Source organism: Drosophila ficusphila, unplaced genomic scaffold (assembly GCF_018152265.1).
Source record: "Drosophila ficusphila isolate 14025-0441.05 unplaced genomic scaffold, ASM1815226v1 contig_106, whole genome shotgun sequence".
NCBI lineage: Eukaryota > Metazoa > Arthropoda > Insecta > Diptera > Drosophilidae > Drosophila > Drosophila ficusphila.
Window position 1 is genome coordinate 8,823,108 of NW_025063993.1, and position 15,789 is coordinate 8,838,896.

Below are 15,789 nucleotides of genomic sequence, written 5' to 3' on the forward strand. Positions count from 1 at the left end.
CCATGGTGCACTGCATCCGGGAGTGGACTCCAGTAGGTGGAGTCGACCCAAGATGCACTGCATCCGGTAGTGGACTCCAGTAGGAGGAGTCGACCCATGGTGCACTGCATCCGGGAGTGGACTCCAGTAGGAGGAGTCGACCCATGATGCACTGCATCCGGGAGTGGACTCCAGTAGGAGGAGTTGGCCAGATACTCTCTCCCACTCTGGAACCACGTCACTAACACACACGCACACACGCACACACACACACTTCCAGAGACCGGAAAAAGTTTCTTGGAGAAACTGCCGGTCATCCCGGAGAACTGAGAAATTGGCCAAAATCAAGGGGTATCCCACTACGAATCAGCCAGAACCACTTGGGAATTATAGGTGCAAGAAAACGAAACAAATAATTAATTATCATTGTCGCTGACGTGGCCATATTAATTTAATTAACATTTAGTTAACATTACATTTACATTATATTAAATTAACATTATTTTAACATTAAATTAACATTATATTAATATTAAATGGATTTTAATTAACATTTTAGATTTAAAATAGTTTTTTTACCTGTTGCATTTTTATTATTTTTTAAAAAATATATTCTGTTCAATTCAGGATCCATCATACACTGGTCGGCATATATATTTTGACAAAATAAAAGTGAAATATACTCGAAACTTGAACTTGCTTCTTTTAACTTTTGGTATCAATGGAAAGGTAATTCAAATGCCGTTTGAATGATACCATACTTTTCTCAACTCATTCGATATTTATTGAAAAGGGCCATTTTAAACAAAAAAGTAAAAAAAAAAACTTTTTCCCTCGGCTTCAAAACTAAAATTAAAAATATTGAAAATTTGTGAGGTCATCACCCCACTCAAAACTGTTTCTCCGGCCCTGCTGGAAAACCTACTTATTTTCAATGTATAAGGTCAATTTAAATTTTGGAGTTGTCCCTTAAGTTCTTAAAGGATTTTTAAAAACTTTAAAATATTATTTTGTTGGGCAAAAAATCGAAAAATTTTAATAATTTTTTGAGGCAATAGAAATAGAAATAAAAATAGTTTTCAATATTTAAATTCTATTAGAAATATATTGTTGCATTTCTATTAAGCAAAAGCACACTTTAAATTAACCAGATGTACTGTTTCCGCGGTCAGGCAGTCTTTTTATACAAAACAAAAACTGCTTGAAATTCGAATCTGTTTTGTCTGCACTGCTTTCTTTTATTCATAAACATCCATTCGCGATATAAAATAGCTGGTGTGCCACCACTCCTTTCCAACACTTCGATATTTTCACATTGCACAACACTGAAACGAAACAAGCGCAGCGAAAGATTTTGCAATCCGCAGAAAAGACTTATAAATAAAACTAACTTCATGCGGATGGCCAGCGCATAGAGAACCTAAGATGGGCTACGATGTAAACCGCTTTCAGGGGGAGGTGGACGAGGAGCTCACCTGCCCGATTTGCTCCGGGGTATTGGAGGATCCGCTTCAGGTTTGTTTTGTTTGTACATTGCACGAAGTACACATATGTGTTCCCCCCACCATATGTATTTTATGTATATTTAACGATTCAGGCGGTGATGTGTGAGCACGCCTTCTGTCGCGGTTGCATTAATGAGTGGCTAACCCGCCAGCCCACGTGTCCAGTGGATCGCAACGCCCTGACGACTGCCAATCTTCGGGCAGTGCCGCGCATATTGCGCAACCTACTGTCTAGGTAAGTGCCACCCAATCCTCCTCCTCCTGCTGCAATATTAATCTTTGAACCCTGACCACAGACTGTCAATTACCTGTGACAATGCACCATACGGCTGCACGGCTGTGCTGAAGCTTGATGCCTACAATTCGCATCTGGAGGAGTGCATCCACAATCCGAAGCGTCCGTTTCCCTGCGAAAAAGGCTGCGGCTTTGATATACCCAAGGATGAGCTAAAGGATCACAATTGCGTACGCGAACTGCGCACGCTGATTGTCAAGCAGACGGAAAAAATGGGCGAGCTCAAGTCGGAGCTAACAGATCAGCAGCTGACCATCAACGAACTGAAGCGGGAACTGCAGCTGTTCAAGGACTTCATGCGTGCCATGCGCGTCTCCAATCCTGCGATGCGAGCCATAGCCGACCAGATGGAGCGCGACGAGGTGATCCGCTGGAGCAGCACGCTGCCCCGAGCCAGGGTCACGCGCTGGGGGGGAATGATCTCTACGCCCGATGATGCACTGCAGGTGAGTCCTTGGAAATGCATGAAATGGAATTTACTAAGACTTAATTTACTCCCCTTTTCACAGCTCATGATCAAGCGCGCTTTGTCCGAGTCGGGTTGTCCGCCACACATCCTGGACAGCCTCATGGAGTTTTGCCACGAGCGACGTTGGCCTCGAGGACTCAGTTCACTGGAAACGCGACAAACCAATCGTAGAATCTACGACAACTATGTGTGTCGGCGCATTCCAGGTACCTGGCATAAATCCTTTTGAAAGTGAGAGATACTCATCCATTTTTTTGTCCCCAGGTAAGCAAGCTGTGCTCGTGTTGAGTTGCGACAACCTCCATATGACTGAGGACGTCATGATCGATCCCGGCCTGGTCATGATCTTCGCCCATGGCATCGAGTAGGCCCAACAGCCCAGCCGCTGCTTAACCACTTATCCTAGGTTAACTGCTAACTATATCGAACAGTGCTCAGTTTTGTTGATTCCTTAACTTAAGTGTAAGCATTAAAAGCAATAGTCTAAGGAAAAAGCTCGCAAAACGTACCATTCAAGCGCCTCATGACGACTTTCAAGTTGTACAAAAAATTATACATTTATTTTGGATCATTGTTTTTTTCCATTTAGTTCATAACAAATTTCATATATTCCATTAAAAAAATCGCATACACAATATTAAATGTTTGATTAAGCGATCTCAACAATTACCAATATCCCTTTGTTATCGTTCACTTCATCCTCGTTTTGATAGAAGGTAGCTATGAGTGTCTTAATTCGTGTTTTAATTACTTATGCACACCCAACTTAAAGTTCTGAAATAATTGTCAATACTTTTAAATTTATTGTGGGACAAGTAATAAAGAGTTCACTTACTAAAGAAATGTTTCACGTGATTATATGAAAAAGTTCTGGCCTTATCTGAAATTTGACACTAAAAATTCTACGAAATTCAACGAAGGAACTTTTTATTGTCTTTAAAATATAAGTGTAATGAGTAATACATTACACATTAGTACACTACTCTTTAAATTTATAAGAACACATTCATAGATAACATTTAAATAATTTTTTTGGTTATACATTTTATTTCTTATTTGATGGCAACATTTTATAAATTTTATATGTTTTCCTTTTTTAATTTTATGAATATTTTATAGTTATTAAACTATGCTGTGTTGAAACTAAGCGGAATCAATACATTTTTGTGGATGTACAAATATGTTTGATTACTACAAATCAATTCATAAAATTGTCTTAACTTTTAGAATAGGATTAGAAATAAACATGTTTATTCAAATTGAAGTATTGGGTCTATACTCTTATCAGCTAAAAGGGCAGACAATCAAATGCATTTAGAAATCTCAGGCAGAAGTTCACTGGGATGCCGCGTTCATAAACACAAACACATCGAGGAGATCTCTCCGCCTTCGCACTTAAGACCCGTAAAAGTTCTGGGCAACATCTGTTTCCCGAAAAGGAAATCGAAAAAGCAACAAAAACCAGGCACACCGCCGAGCTAAAAAAATAAACAAAAGAAAACCAAACTAGTTCCTCCACGAGCTTTGGTTACTAACCGGTTTCGGCTTTTGTACACCCGTTTTGTTTTTTTCCTACATAATACAAAATTATTAAATGTTTGCATCTGTTACATGTGCCAAAAATCGTTTGATTATACAATCCAGTTTTTGTCTTATTTTTTTCTGAATTGTTTTCGCCGAAACATTTTGAATATTGATAGAAGCAATTAGCGCCGTCGGACAAAAGGGGAGGCCCCCTGTGGCCATTGAAAAGTGAGAGTTGATCGGCCGATTGGAAATGCTGAGATACATCCAACATCCAACAGTTCATCGTGAAGCGGCCTAGCTAGCGGACGTGTCCAGCTGCGATTCCCAAACGAAAGCCAATCGAAGAGTTCGAAATGAATCTGTCTATTCCGGTGCTAATTGTGGCCCTCATCTGTTTGGGGACCGTTTCGGCGTTTCCCCAACTAAGGCAGCGCAACGAAAAGCAGGTCCAGACCGGCGAGGGTGATTTGCGTAAGTTGGGGTCTTAATCAGGGTTTTAAATTAGTGAGCACAAATTGCTAAACAGTTAAAGAACAAATCTATTTTTAACACTTCTCCATTGTGTTATTAATTACTTGTTTATGCGAATCGGGAATCTGGACCCGATTTTGTATGACAACCATAAAAAACGAAATATCAAAAATTTTCTTTTAGTAATTGGCAATATTTTTTCGTTTCACAGCTTCCAAGGGCGCCACAATCGAGGAAGTGGTTGTGGAATCTGCCTTGTACATCAAACCCAAGTCCAATCCGCAAGTGCGTCGCGTACGGTCCGTTTCGTTAGGATCAGCAACCACCCACAAGCGGGTTAAGCGCCAGTTTGGTGGTCGGCAATTCGGTGGTCAGTATGCCGGAAATCCCGGATTCGGAGGCCAATTCGGTGGAAGTCCCGGCTTTGGAGGTGGATTCGGTGGTAATCAAGGATTCGGTGGAAATCCAGGATTCGGTGGCAATCAAGGATTTGGTGGTAATCCAGGATTCGGTGGCAACCAAGGAGGAAGTGTACAGTCCGAAACAGAAGCCGGAGCTGGAGGAACCAAGGCGGGCGTGGATGTTGGAGCTGGACCGAATGGTGGCAACGCCAATGCCAATGTCCAGTTGAATCCGCTGGGACCTCTGGGACCAAGTGGCTACAACCAGGAGCAGGCAGCCTCGAATGGAGCTGCCCACAGTAACTACAACAATGGACCCAACTCAGGCTCCTCGGCGGCCATTGGACAAGCGCAGGGCTTCCAGTCGCAGAGTGCAAATGGATCCTTCGGTGCCTCCTCCGCCAGCACAGCTACTCAGTCCCAGAACTCCAGTCCCTTCGGATTGAATAACGCTGCAGGAGCCTCGCTGAGTCAGGTGTACCATCTCCCCAATGGACAAACTATCAACTTCAGTTCCACCAACAGCTTCGCCAACGGAGGAAACAACCATGGCAACAGCCACGGATCTGCGGTGTCCGTAAGCCGTTAATGCAAATTGCATCCTACAGGGTAATTACCTCCAAGTAAATTGGTCAGCAATCCTACTATATGTGCAAAAGTCGAAAAAATACTAATAAATATTTATGATTGAATCGAAGAATTAATTGACTAATTAATGGCCAATAAAGGTAAGAAGAAGGAAACGAATTAAAAACGAGTATTGGGCAAGTATTTACCAAAAAGCTCATAAAATTTTTAACTTTGTGATACTAACAGAAAAGATAAGATTCATTTTAAAATTATGACTACGTTTAATTGGTTTAAATTGTAAAATGGTTGATCTTTATTTGCGCGACTATGCCCAACTGATGTGCCTTAATATAACTAATCCGACTCGCTCTCGCTTTCCGACTGGAAATCGCCCACTTCGATGGAAAACTTGTACTCCTGATCGCAACCCAAGTAGGAATCGCTCATGTAGTACAAAGTGTAGTCGTGTTTGCCCGGACTGGGGGCCACAAAGTCCAGCTTGACCTTCGCCTTTTGCTGCAGCGTGAGTCGTTTGATGGAGAGCAGGGAGTTGGTCTTGGGGTCACCGATAACGACCCACCAGCCCTCTTCACGCTTCTGCGGGAAGAAGGGAGCTATAACTGGACCGGTAACCTCATCCTCGCGTTCCAGTTGAACCACCACATTGACGGTTGATCCCGAATTGATGCGATCCTTGTCCACCACTTCGTAGTTGAGCTCAATGTTGGGATACCTGTTGCAGAAACGAGCCACATCGGCCATTTGTAAATCGGAGAGCTGCAGCAGGCGGGTGCGATCCTCATCCTCCAGCTCCATGATATCGAAAACAGTTTCGATTTTCTGTAAAGCAAAGATATAAAAATCAAATAAGAATAGTTTACAGATGAGATGATTTTCCAATCTCACCTTTTCTGTGCAGCGCTTGACAATCTCGGGACTGAAGTGAGGCAATTGTTTCAAGTAGGAATCCTTGCTCCACATGGCCTGGGTGACCATCTGGGCCAGCTCCATGGCAGCCACAGCCGGCGATAGCCAGCCATTCGAACTCAGCACATCCACACAGGCCTGAATAAGTCGAATGGCCTTGCTAAGTATCTGTTCCGTATCGCCCTGCAGTTCTGGACCCAACTGCAATCGCGAAAGATGCGCCTGAAGCAGCAAATTCGTCTTGATGTGGGGATCATTGAACCTAAAATAGGGAGTTGTTATAATTGTTCGGTATAAAGGGGTATGCGTTATTTACTTTGGAGCCGTTTCATTTGGCCCTGTTAGTTTGTTGGGCAATCGCTGTGAAAGCGTGCGTAGAACCTGCTCTTCGTGGTGTCTGACCACCACATCCTCGTACTCAGCTGCCGAGGAAATGATCTCCAGCAGGCCACGTACTTTCGTTTTGCTGTTCAGCGACAAACTGAAGAGTTCTGGAATAGGTTTTTGTTTTTTTAGTTATAAATAATGTCATGATTAAATTTGAATAGTATTTTCTTTACCAATAGTAGTGTAGTTGATGTAATAGTAAGCGGCAATCATTCCCAGATTGAGTGGCAATGTATCCATATCGTCCTCCACGCTGATGCACTTCGACTGCTCCAGATCGCTCAAGGTATTCTCCACCAACTCCGAAAGATGATCGGATAGATGGCGATGCGTGACGCCCTGCAGATTGTAGTAATTGGGATTCTGTGTCAATCTCCTATAGAGGAATGTCCAAGTGAGATAATCCACGGCATCCTGTTTGTTCTCAATGGTCTTGGTCACCACCTCCGCATTAAAGTGATCGTGCATTCGATGATCCAAGTGACTCTCGATGGGCAGCGGCTCGTTGATGAACTTCTTGAAGAAGTCCTTCTTGCTGCTCTGGCACATCAGCACACACTTGGCATCCGCATCCTCGTTGGGGCGATTGGCGCGACCAATCATCTGCAAGACATCGGTGATGGGATAATCCTCATACGAGTGATTCTTGCCGTTGTAGAACTGCGTGTCCATGATGATCACCAAGTGCGCGGAGATGCTCATGCCCCAGCAGAGATCCCTAGAAACCACAGCCACCTGTACAGCTCCCGAGTCAAAGAGCTGCTCCACCAGGCGGTGATCGGAGGAGGATAATCCCTCATGCAGATAGGCCACTCCTTGGGCCAGAGTCTCCTTCAAAGTTTTATCCGTCATTCGCTCCAAGAACGGCTTGATGTCCTCCTCCTCGGCATGGAAGAATCGATTCGGTTGCAAGTCCGATGCAGCATAAGTCAAGACATCAATAGCAGTGAGCCTGGCCTGCTTCCTCGACGAAACGAAAACAATCACCGGCTTGTGGGCGCTGTACTTGAGAATGGCATTGTAAACCGGCTTGGACATAGTGGCAATCCTGGTAGCATTGTGGGTGACATTAAATCCCTGAATGTGCAGCTCCAGCGGTATGGGACGCACACTTGGGTGGAAGTTGAAAGTGGCATTGGGATTGCAGCCCAACCACTGGGCCACATCCCTGGCATCGGTCAGCGAGGCGGACAAGGCCACAATCCTAATCTGCTTCTCGATCTGCGAGCTAATGTACCGCATCCTGGAGCACACAATCTCCAGCACAGGACCATCCTCGCCGCCAACCAGCTGCAGTTCGTCCACAATGAACAGATTAACCAGTTGCACGTTCTTCCTTTGCTTCCAACGGCGCGACAACACATCCCACTTATCCGCAGTGGTGATCACCAGCTGTCCCTTGGCTATTAGCTTCAGATCGGTGCCAGTTTCGCCAGTCAACTTAACCACTTTGATGTCCAGTGAACCAAACTTGCTGTGCCAATCGGCAAAGACCAGATCCGCCAGAGCCTCCTGTGAAACCAAATAGACACAGCGAGCATCCGATTGAGTGGTGAACAAACGCATAATGGCGAACTCCGCAATGGTCATCTTTCCGGATCCCGTTGGAGCTCCAACAAAGACATTTTCATCACTGTTGTAAACGGCGTTGAAGACCTGCGTCTGGATGGGATTGAACTGCGGGAAACGTTGCGAATAAAACGCTTCAAACTTGGGCTGTCGAAGAGCACTAATGGGAAGTGGTTGCAGATCCAGCAGCTCTGTAGGTGGCATATTCTTCTCGGGCAAAATCAAGTGGCGGAACGAGACTGGTAATTGGGTCTCGGCTCCAATCCAGCGATCCGAGACGATCCGGAGGAAATATTGCGGCGGCAGAGGCTCGAAAACGGGCACAAAGAACTTCAGCTGGTGCTCATCCTGGGAATACTTCTGCTTCAGCAGGAAGAACTCATGGTGGAGTATGAGTTCCGAGTCCACATCTTCGATCAACACCCAGAATCCTTCCGACTGACCATGCACCTTCTCATCCCATTGGAAATCCGGGGTGATAGTGAGTTCCACTCTTAGTGTTCCCCTTGTTATAGGTTGAATGTGCGTGGATAGCTCCAACTTCGGGAACTGGTGCACAAACTTATGGATGGTTTTTCCTAGCTTGGGCACTCTGATCAGCTCTCCAAGTTCATGGGGCTCCAAATCATAGAGCCTTCCCCAAGGGAAGTGCTTCTTCTCCAGCTTCTTGGCAATCTCATCGGGCATCTTCTTGAACTGTCGAAGCGGTGTCATAGATTGCCACATCCTTCGGTCAATCATCTTGCAGAGCGTCAAAGTTTTATCTGCCAATTGAGCCCATCCGCGGTTCAGGACGATCTCGAAGATGGCCCTCATCAAACGGGCTGCGGATTGTGTGATGAACACCATGTCTGACATCAAAGCAAAGCCCTCCAGTTTCAATTGGGAGATATAAGCCTGCAGCAGAACATTCACCTTGGCGCTGTGCTCTTCAATGGACTCCTTAATGGGAATGGGCACACGTTCCATCAGTTTCTGTAGCTCCAGCTTTTCCTCTTCCCTGACAGAAATGTGTCGGAATTCCGAGGATAATGAGAACACACGGAATAGTTCGATCTCGCTGAGAGTTTGCTTAAGCAGCTGGTTGTAAGTGAGCATGGTTTCGTGGGTCAGGTAATAGTGGGAAGCAATGCGTCCCAGGTCCGTCACCTGGAAGTGTCCCGTCTTGCGATCGTATTTAACGAGGCCACTCCTCTCTAGACAGCAGGCTGCGGTATGCAGTAGATCCGCCCGATGCTGCTCCAACAAGGGATCCGCCTTAATGGCATCGTGGGAAACACCATACAACGTGGGATTCCGCAGCATTCGAATGTACAGATAGGTGTACCCCAGCCAGTTCACTGCATCCTGAAGATGTTGCACGGTTCCCAGCACAATCTCTGCATTCAACATGTCAGGAAGCTTGGATATGAACTGCGACTCGATGGGCAACTGCTGATTGAGCAGGGAGAGATAGAACTGCAGCTCGCTGTGATTGGTAATGAGAATACCCTCACCCTTGGTATCGTACTGCGGTCGCCCAGCACGACCCAACATCTGCAGGACATCCAAAGCACTCAGCTCCACCCAGCGACCCTTCTCCGGATTGTAGACCTGCGTTCCCTTGATGATTACCGTGTGAGCCGGCAGATTCACACCCCATGCCAGCGTGGCAGTGGAGACCAGCACCTGGATGTGCCGATCAGCAAAAAGATCCTCGACGAGGGTACGATCGACCCGAGTCATTCCAGCATGATGGATGGCGAATCCGTAGGGCAGCAGCTCCTTCAGCTCTGTGTTCTTCACTTGCTCGGCTTCAGTGCGCAGCACCTCCATGCTGGCTGATCCTTCCCTGAGGAAGCTTCCAAGAGTATCCTGCTCCAGGCACATGTCCCTTACGGCCCTCGCCGTTTTTCCAGTCTCCTTGCGCGAGTGAACGAACACAAGCACCTGATTCCGTCCAGCGTGCTCCATGGTCTTTTCGTATACAATTTCGTTCATCACCTGGAAACGCTTCAGGGCTTTCTTCTCCGTTACACCGATATACTGCTGCTCCAGAGAGACTGGTCGATAGCTGTTGTCAAAGTAGAAAAGGCCTTTATCTGGTTTCACGCGCAAGAAAGTGGCCACATCCTGGTAGTTCGGCAGGGTGGCAGATAAGCCCACCAGACGAACCTCCTCCTGCGTGGTCTCTATATTTCTAATGGTACGCGCCACCAGGGCCTCCAGAACCGGACCACGCTCGTCGTGAAGCAAATGAATCTCATCGATGATTACCAATCTAACGAGGCTCACAAACGTACGCTCTCCTCCCTTTCGGGTAATGATATCCCACTTTTCCGGTGTGCAAACAATTACTTGCGTGGCGGCAATCTGTTCCCTGGTCAGCTGATGATCTCCAGTCAACTCGGATACCGTCAGATTATAGCAAGCAAGGCGTCGTCCAAAGTTACCCACCATTTCCTGTACCAGCGATTTCATAGGAGCCACATAGATGATCTTGAAATCCTGCGCATTGATGGTCCCATCCTCGTTGATGTGCTTACCAATCTCCCGCATCATAGTGAGCAGGGCTACATTGGTTTTGCCAGCACCCGTGGGAGCACACAGCAGCATATTTTCGTCACTGTCCAGGGCGGCTTTGTACAACCGACTTTGGATGCGATTAAGGGTCTTGAAACCCTCAAAGACAGGCTGAACGTATTTCGGCAGCTTGTCAACCGGTTGCAACTCCTCGTTGGCATCGAAGGGAACTGGTTTCAGGGCAGGCACATGCACTTCTTCGTAGCCCTTGCGCTGCTTCCTATAGGAGCCATCAGGCAGCTGACAGCGCTTGTTGGCCATGAAGTGGGATCCCTGGGTAAAGGCCATTTCCTCCAACTCCAGGAGCTGCCGCACTCCAGCCACCTGACCAGCGGTAGCTGCTCCTCCATCCTCAGCATCGCCTTTGCCACGTTTGCTGCCCCGCGCTTCTCCTTCGTCTTGTTCCTCCGATTTTCCTGTATCCAATTGCCGCAGGATTTTTGCCAGTGTGGAATTCCCGCGCATTTTCTCGCGGATTCTCTGTCGCTCGCTGTCTGTTTGAGCTGAGGCCAACATGGTGCAGTAAAGAACCATTTGGCGGTTCAGTTTCAATTGCTTGATGAAATCAAAGCAATCGTAGCCAAGCAGGAGCACCAATTGGTTTTCACAATCACGATCATCGGCGGCATCCTTGAGGATCTTAAGCACATCGGCTGCCTTGCTCTGCGACACCATGGCATCCTTATAGAACTTGCTCAAGCAGCGCTGCAACCAATATGCATCTATGTCCAATGGATGTAAGGAGCGCTCCTTCTTAACATTGTTGGCGGCTTCCTCGTTGGCCAACTGAGAACAGAAATTTAAATGACAAAGGTTCATCTTAAGATTAATATTATTACTTACATTTTCGGCATGCAGGGTGTGATCAATGCGCGCTTCTTCGCCTTCATCCTGCGCATCATCATCACGAATCTCACCATACATGTCGTTATCGCTTTCCTCCTCAGATTCCTCGAACTGAACATTGATGCCGTAGGTCTCGTCAATTTGCTCCTCGTTATTTGGAGCAGCAGTCAATGCATTTACTGCATCGCTGCCAAAGTCTGTGATCTTCTTACCCAGATTCACCAACAGAGCGAATCGCTCATCTGTGACAGCACCCAGCAGGCTGTCCACATCCCTTTTCCGCTCTCGATCCTTCAGCCGATCATTTTTGAGCACAGCCAGAATCTCGTCGGCGGCACCGCATAGGATGTCCCTGGGCTGATCCCCCAAAGCTTCCTGGATGAAACTGAGCAGAACTTCGTAGGTCTGACGGGTTTCTTGAGTTTTGGGCCGGTAGACAATGCCCACCATTTCGTCGATGCCCTCGGAAAGCAAAGTTGCGCCCTTCATCCGCTCGAAATCGTACTGGGCCTCATCTCGCTTCTGGCGCTTTACCTTGCGCTCTTCCGTTTTCTCTGGCTTGGTTCGCTGGTATCGATCGCCCATCCGGGTTCCATCCAGCTTTCCCACCAGGGAGCACACCTCACCGGTCGCTTCATCTCGTCGCGGCCGTTCGATAAGTCGGACATCGGCTTGCAGCACAAGATTGGAGTTCTGAAAAATGAAATAAACACATTTAACATTTCTGTGAAATTCTTCGGAGACGCCGCATGGGAAGGGGAAAGTTTTTTCGGTCTGGAATTTCGCACTTACCGCCTTGTACTCGTACTGCAGCTGACGTGCTGCGGCATCAGCCATGACTGTTGAATGTTTTTCACGGGATTTTAATACCTAAATTAACTTATTTTTATAGATTTTTCAGTAAAATCGTAGTGAAAAGCCGCTGTTTGTGGTTCGGCCACCACACAGAGTTGCAATCGAGTCGTTCACACAAAAGTGGCATTCAAACACAAACGCGTGTTTTAATTCTTTGGAACTTTTAATAAATTTATTTTTAAATAATAAATTAACAATAAATAAATTAATTATTAATAATGGCACATAAAAATTAAAATTTTTCATTCACTATTTTCATTACATTTTATTATTGTTTTGTTATTTTTTTTATTTTTAAATAAAATAAATTTAGTATATTGTCTTTAAGGGACAACCCATTCAATAGGTGGTAAATTAATTTACAATATCTAAAATTTAAATTTACAGATATTCCTTTGATTTCGTAAAATTTATTTTTAGTATGTTTAATCTCTCGAATGTATTCACTTTGGCCACACTAAAAGCGACGCCGGCAGCGACGCTGGCGTCTATTTACAACGCATCGTTTTTGTTTATTGTTCAGTCAGATTGGATCAAGAGCTTATATATGAGGCTGCAGCTGGTTTAACTGGAAACATTTGTGGTCCGTCGACTGTTCGAGATCATTGCACACGACTGTCAAAACTCATAAGCATCGGGGAATCCGGAGTAACTGAGGAATCCGAGTGCCAACATGTTGTTGCCCCAGGAAGCCTGCAATCCCGGCTTTTGTGATTGCCCCTTTCCCAACTCCGTTGAGGTAACCACCCACAAGGGTCACATTCCCGACCTGGTCAAGTGTCGGTGCGGTGAGGATGAACTTGGCAACGTAAATCCCTGGAAGTGGCACGTCTCGGATGAATCGGATGCCATAGTGACCGAGCGGGACATCATCTTCCATCCCACCTACAGCCAGGGCACGGCTATTGTGCGAGGAGAAAGGCCCCTGAAGCCTGGCATGGTTCACTTCTGGGAGATGCGCGTCATTACGACGCTGGCCGGCACAGATGTGGTGAGCTATCAACCCGGCTTGGCAACTATGTGGGATGCACGGCGAGATGAATGTCAGTCAAAGTCGCCGTCTGAAAATAGAACGCTGCCTGCGGAGGCATCTGGTGTGCTCGATTCCATTGGCAACAACTTAATTGTTCGCACCATTGTACGCTAGATTACAGATTACAACGAAGCGATAAGATAACAGACGCGGCGGGACGAGGAAATCTCGGCAGACAGCCCAACTAGATGATAAGCCAGAAAAAGTTCAATGTAAACAATGTTTTCTTTTTAATCGGCTTCCCTTTTCTCTTCTCCTAGATGTTTGGCATCGGCACGGAAAGCGTAAATCTAGGGCAGTTCAAGTTCCACTTTGTGTCGGCTTTGGGCACCAATGCCCAGTCATGGGGATTTTCGTATTCCGGCCGAATTCAGCACTGCGGCGAGCAGCTACCCTACGGCCAGAAGTTCTCGCAGGGCTGTCTGATAGGAGTCTGTTTGGATCGGACGCGCGGCCAGCTGGAGTTCTACCTGAACCGCCGGTCACTGGGAGTGGCCTATACGAATGTGCCCACGGATCCGGATATAAACATATATCCCATGGTTTGTTCAACGGCAGCCAAGTCTGTAGTAAGGCTGATCAATTGCACATCACAGCCGGTGACGCTGCAGCTGCGATCCTTTCAAGCTTTGTCCCGGCAGCCGCTCAAACTCGCCGAACTGCGCCGGATGCCGGGTCTTAAGGGCATTCTGCAATCCTACTGGTTCCTAGCGCCGCCAGTTCGCTATTCGCGAAACTCTCGCGAGCATGAACTGGATCTGGGCGACGAGGCGGTGCTCTCCAGCTCCAAGCTGAGGTTGGGGCGCAAGCAAAAGTACCGAGGTGAGAGCGTCAAGTCGCTTTCCACTATTACTTAAATAATTATCAATTGCCCTTAATAGAAACTGACGATGCGGTTGTAGACGAGGACGACCTATACGCCAATGCACACAAGATCGCGTTGAGACGCAACGATAGCGGCGACGAGGAGCAAACTGCTTCCGTCCACGAGATGTGCGACGAGTACTTCCACTACCTACTGTAGAGCCTAGAAAACATATCAAAATAATAAATTATGCATTTATTTAAAGAAGTGTAATTATTAACATAATAAGTAAAATTGAAATCATAAACAGAAATAGAACAAACAAATTCAATTAGCAATTAGTAAACTTAAATAAATTGAATTATAATCTGATCAAGTGTGGATATTATCCAACCAATGTCTATAGGTGTCTACATTTTCCTTGCCTTAGTTACTTGATAAGCTTTGTTAAACATTCTTATCGTAAGAAATGGACACGCTTTTAAATTTAAGTTAATAAAGAAATAAATGTAGATTGACATGATTCATGGATTGGGAAATGAATTGGCTTATGAATTAAGAACCGAGAACCGATTATCATTTACTCGTTATAACAAAATCGACGGAACTTCAGTTGCAAATTGAATTCAGTCGTGGGCGGAAGTGTTCACAAACCTATCTTATTCAAACTCGTTACACATTTGTCGACTTCAAATGTCTTCTAGCTTTTGTGACTGCAGGCTTCCCAACACATTCCAAATAAGAAATAACTTGGGGAGCATTTCCGACTTGCTGCAGTGCCGATGCGGCGAAATTGGGGTCAGTAATGTCAATCCTTGGGCATGGAACGCCGACGAAAAGACAAATGCTTTGGTCAGTGGGAGAGACATCATATTCAATCCAATCAAGAGTCGAGGCACTTCCATAGTGAGGGGAAGTCGATCTCTAAAACCTGGTATGGTTCACTTTTGGGAGATGCTCGCTATCTCTCCCCTATTCGGAACTGACGTGGTGAGTCGGGTTATCATTCAATTGATAAGAGAAGATTCAATCCTACATTTGATTAACAACCTGCCTTTCATTTTCTTCCTAGATGTTTGGCATCGGCACGCAGAGCGTAGATCTAGCGGAATATAAATCTCGATATAGATCTGCATTGGGAAGGAGTGAACATTCCTGGGGTTTCTCGTACTCTGGAAACGTTCAGCATTGCGGAATTAAAACATCATATTGCCAAGAGTTTTCCAAAGGCTCGCTTATTGGCGTCTATTTGGATCGTTCGCGAGGTCATTTGGAGTTTTTTCTAAACCGAAAACGATTAGGCTTAGCTTATACTAACGTGCCTGTGAATCCAAACGTGGATATATATCCCATGGTCTGCTCAACAGCCTTACAAAGTGTTATAAGACTTGTTAATAGCACCTCAATGCCGGACACACTTTTGCTCCGATCATTTCAAGCCTTGTCAACCGATCAACGCTCCGAACTTCGTAAAATTCCGGGACTCGAGAAGATTTTAAAGTTCTATTGGTTTTTGGACATGCCATTTCTCCACACCAAGCGATAAACTTGTATTAAATCATATCCATCCAAGAACGTCCATCCAAGA

At 45.8% G+C, this 15,789-nt stretch overlaps 5 protein-coding genes across 5 annotated transcripts; 4 read left to right on the plus strand and 1 right to left on the minus strand.

Annotated features, from left to right (window-relative positions):
• Positions 1–1,288: 1,288 nt before the first annotated feature.
• On the plus strand, positions 1,289–3,091 carry LOC108096413 (E3 ubiquitin-protein ligase NRDP1). Its single transcript, XM_017197989.1, has 5 exons — positions 1,289–1,494; positions 1,577–1,719; positions 1,781–2,225; positions 2,289–2,454; positions 2,513–3,091. The coding sequence occupies exons 1-5, from the start codon at positions 1,405–1,407 to the stop codon at positions 2,614–2,616; spliced, it is 948 nt and encodes a 315-aa protein (XP_017053478.1). The 5' UTR covers positions 1,289–1,404; the 3' UTR covers positions 2,617–3,091.
• Positions 3,092–3,645: 554 nt separating this feature from the next.
• LOC108096414 (glycine-rich cell wall structural protein 2) lies at positions 3,646–5,344 on the plus strand. The gene is made up of 2 exons (XM_017197990.2): positions 3,646–4,246; positions 4,458–5,344. Exons 1-2 carry the CDS (start codon positions 4,129–4,131, stop codon positions 5,234–5,236), a joined length of 897 nt encoding a protein of 298 aa, XP_017053479.1. The 5' UTR covers positions 3,646–4,128; the 3' UTR covers positions 5,237–5,344.
• Positions 5,345–5,502: 158 nt separating this feature from the next.
• On the minus strand, positions 5,503–12,463 carry LOC108096340 (putative U5 small nuclear ribonucleoprotein 200 kDa helicase). Its single transcript, XM_017197885.1, has 6 exons — positions 12,301–12,463; positions 11,506–12,201; positions 6,705–11,448; positions 6,461–6,635; positions 6,124–6,406; positions 5,503–6,057 (listed from the first exon to the last, which is right to left on the minus strand). Exons 1-6 carry the CDS (start codon positions 12,343–12,345, stop codon positions 5,572–5,574), a joined length of 6,429 nt encoding a protein of 2,142 aa, XP_017053374.1. The 5' UTR covers positions 12,346–12,463; the 3' UTR covers positions 5,503–5,571.
• A 380-nt stretch (positions 12,464–12,843) lies between these two features.
• LOC108096459 (SPRY domain-containing SOCS box protein 3) lies at positions 12,844–14,724 on the plus strand. The gene is made up of 3 exons (XM_017198066.2): positions 12,844–13,354; positions 13,657–14,218; positions 14,278–14,724. Exons 1-3 carry the CDS (start codon positions 13,037–13,039, stop codon positions 14,418–14,420), a joined length of 1,023 nt encoding a protein of 340 aa, XP_017053555.1. The 5' UTR covers positions 12,844–13,036; the 3' UTR covers positions 14,421–14,724.
• A 130-nt stretch (positions 14,725–14,854) lies between these two features.
• On the plus strand, positions 14,855–15,763 carry LOC108096292 (SPRY domain-containing SOCS box protein 3-like). The gene is made up of 2 exons (XM_017197765.2): positions 14,855–15,191; positions 15,274–15,763. The coding sequence occupies exons 1-2, from the start codon at positions 14,895–14,897 to the stop codon at positions 15,745–15,747; spliced, it is 771 nt and encodes a 256-aa protein (XP_017053254.1). The 5' UTR covers positions 14,855–14,894; the 3' UTR covers positions 15,748–15,763.
• The last annotated feature ends 26 nt before the right edge of the window (positions 15,764–15,789 follow it).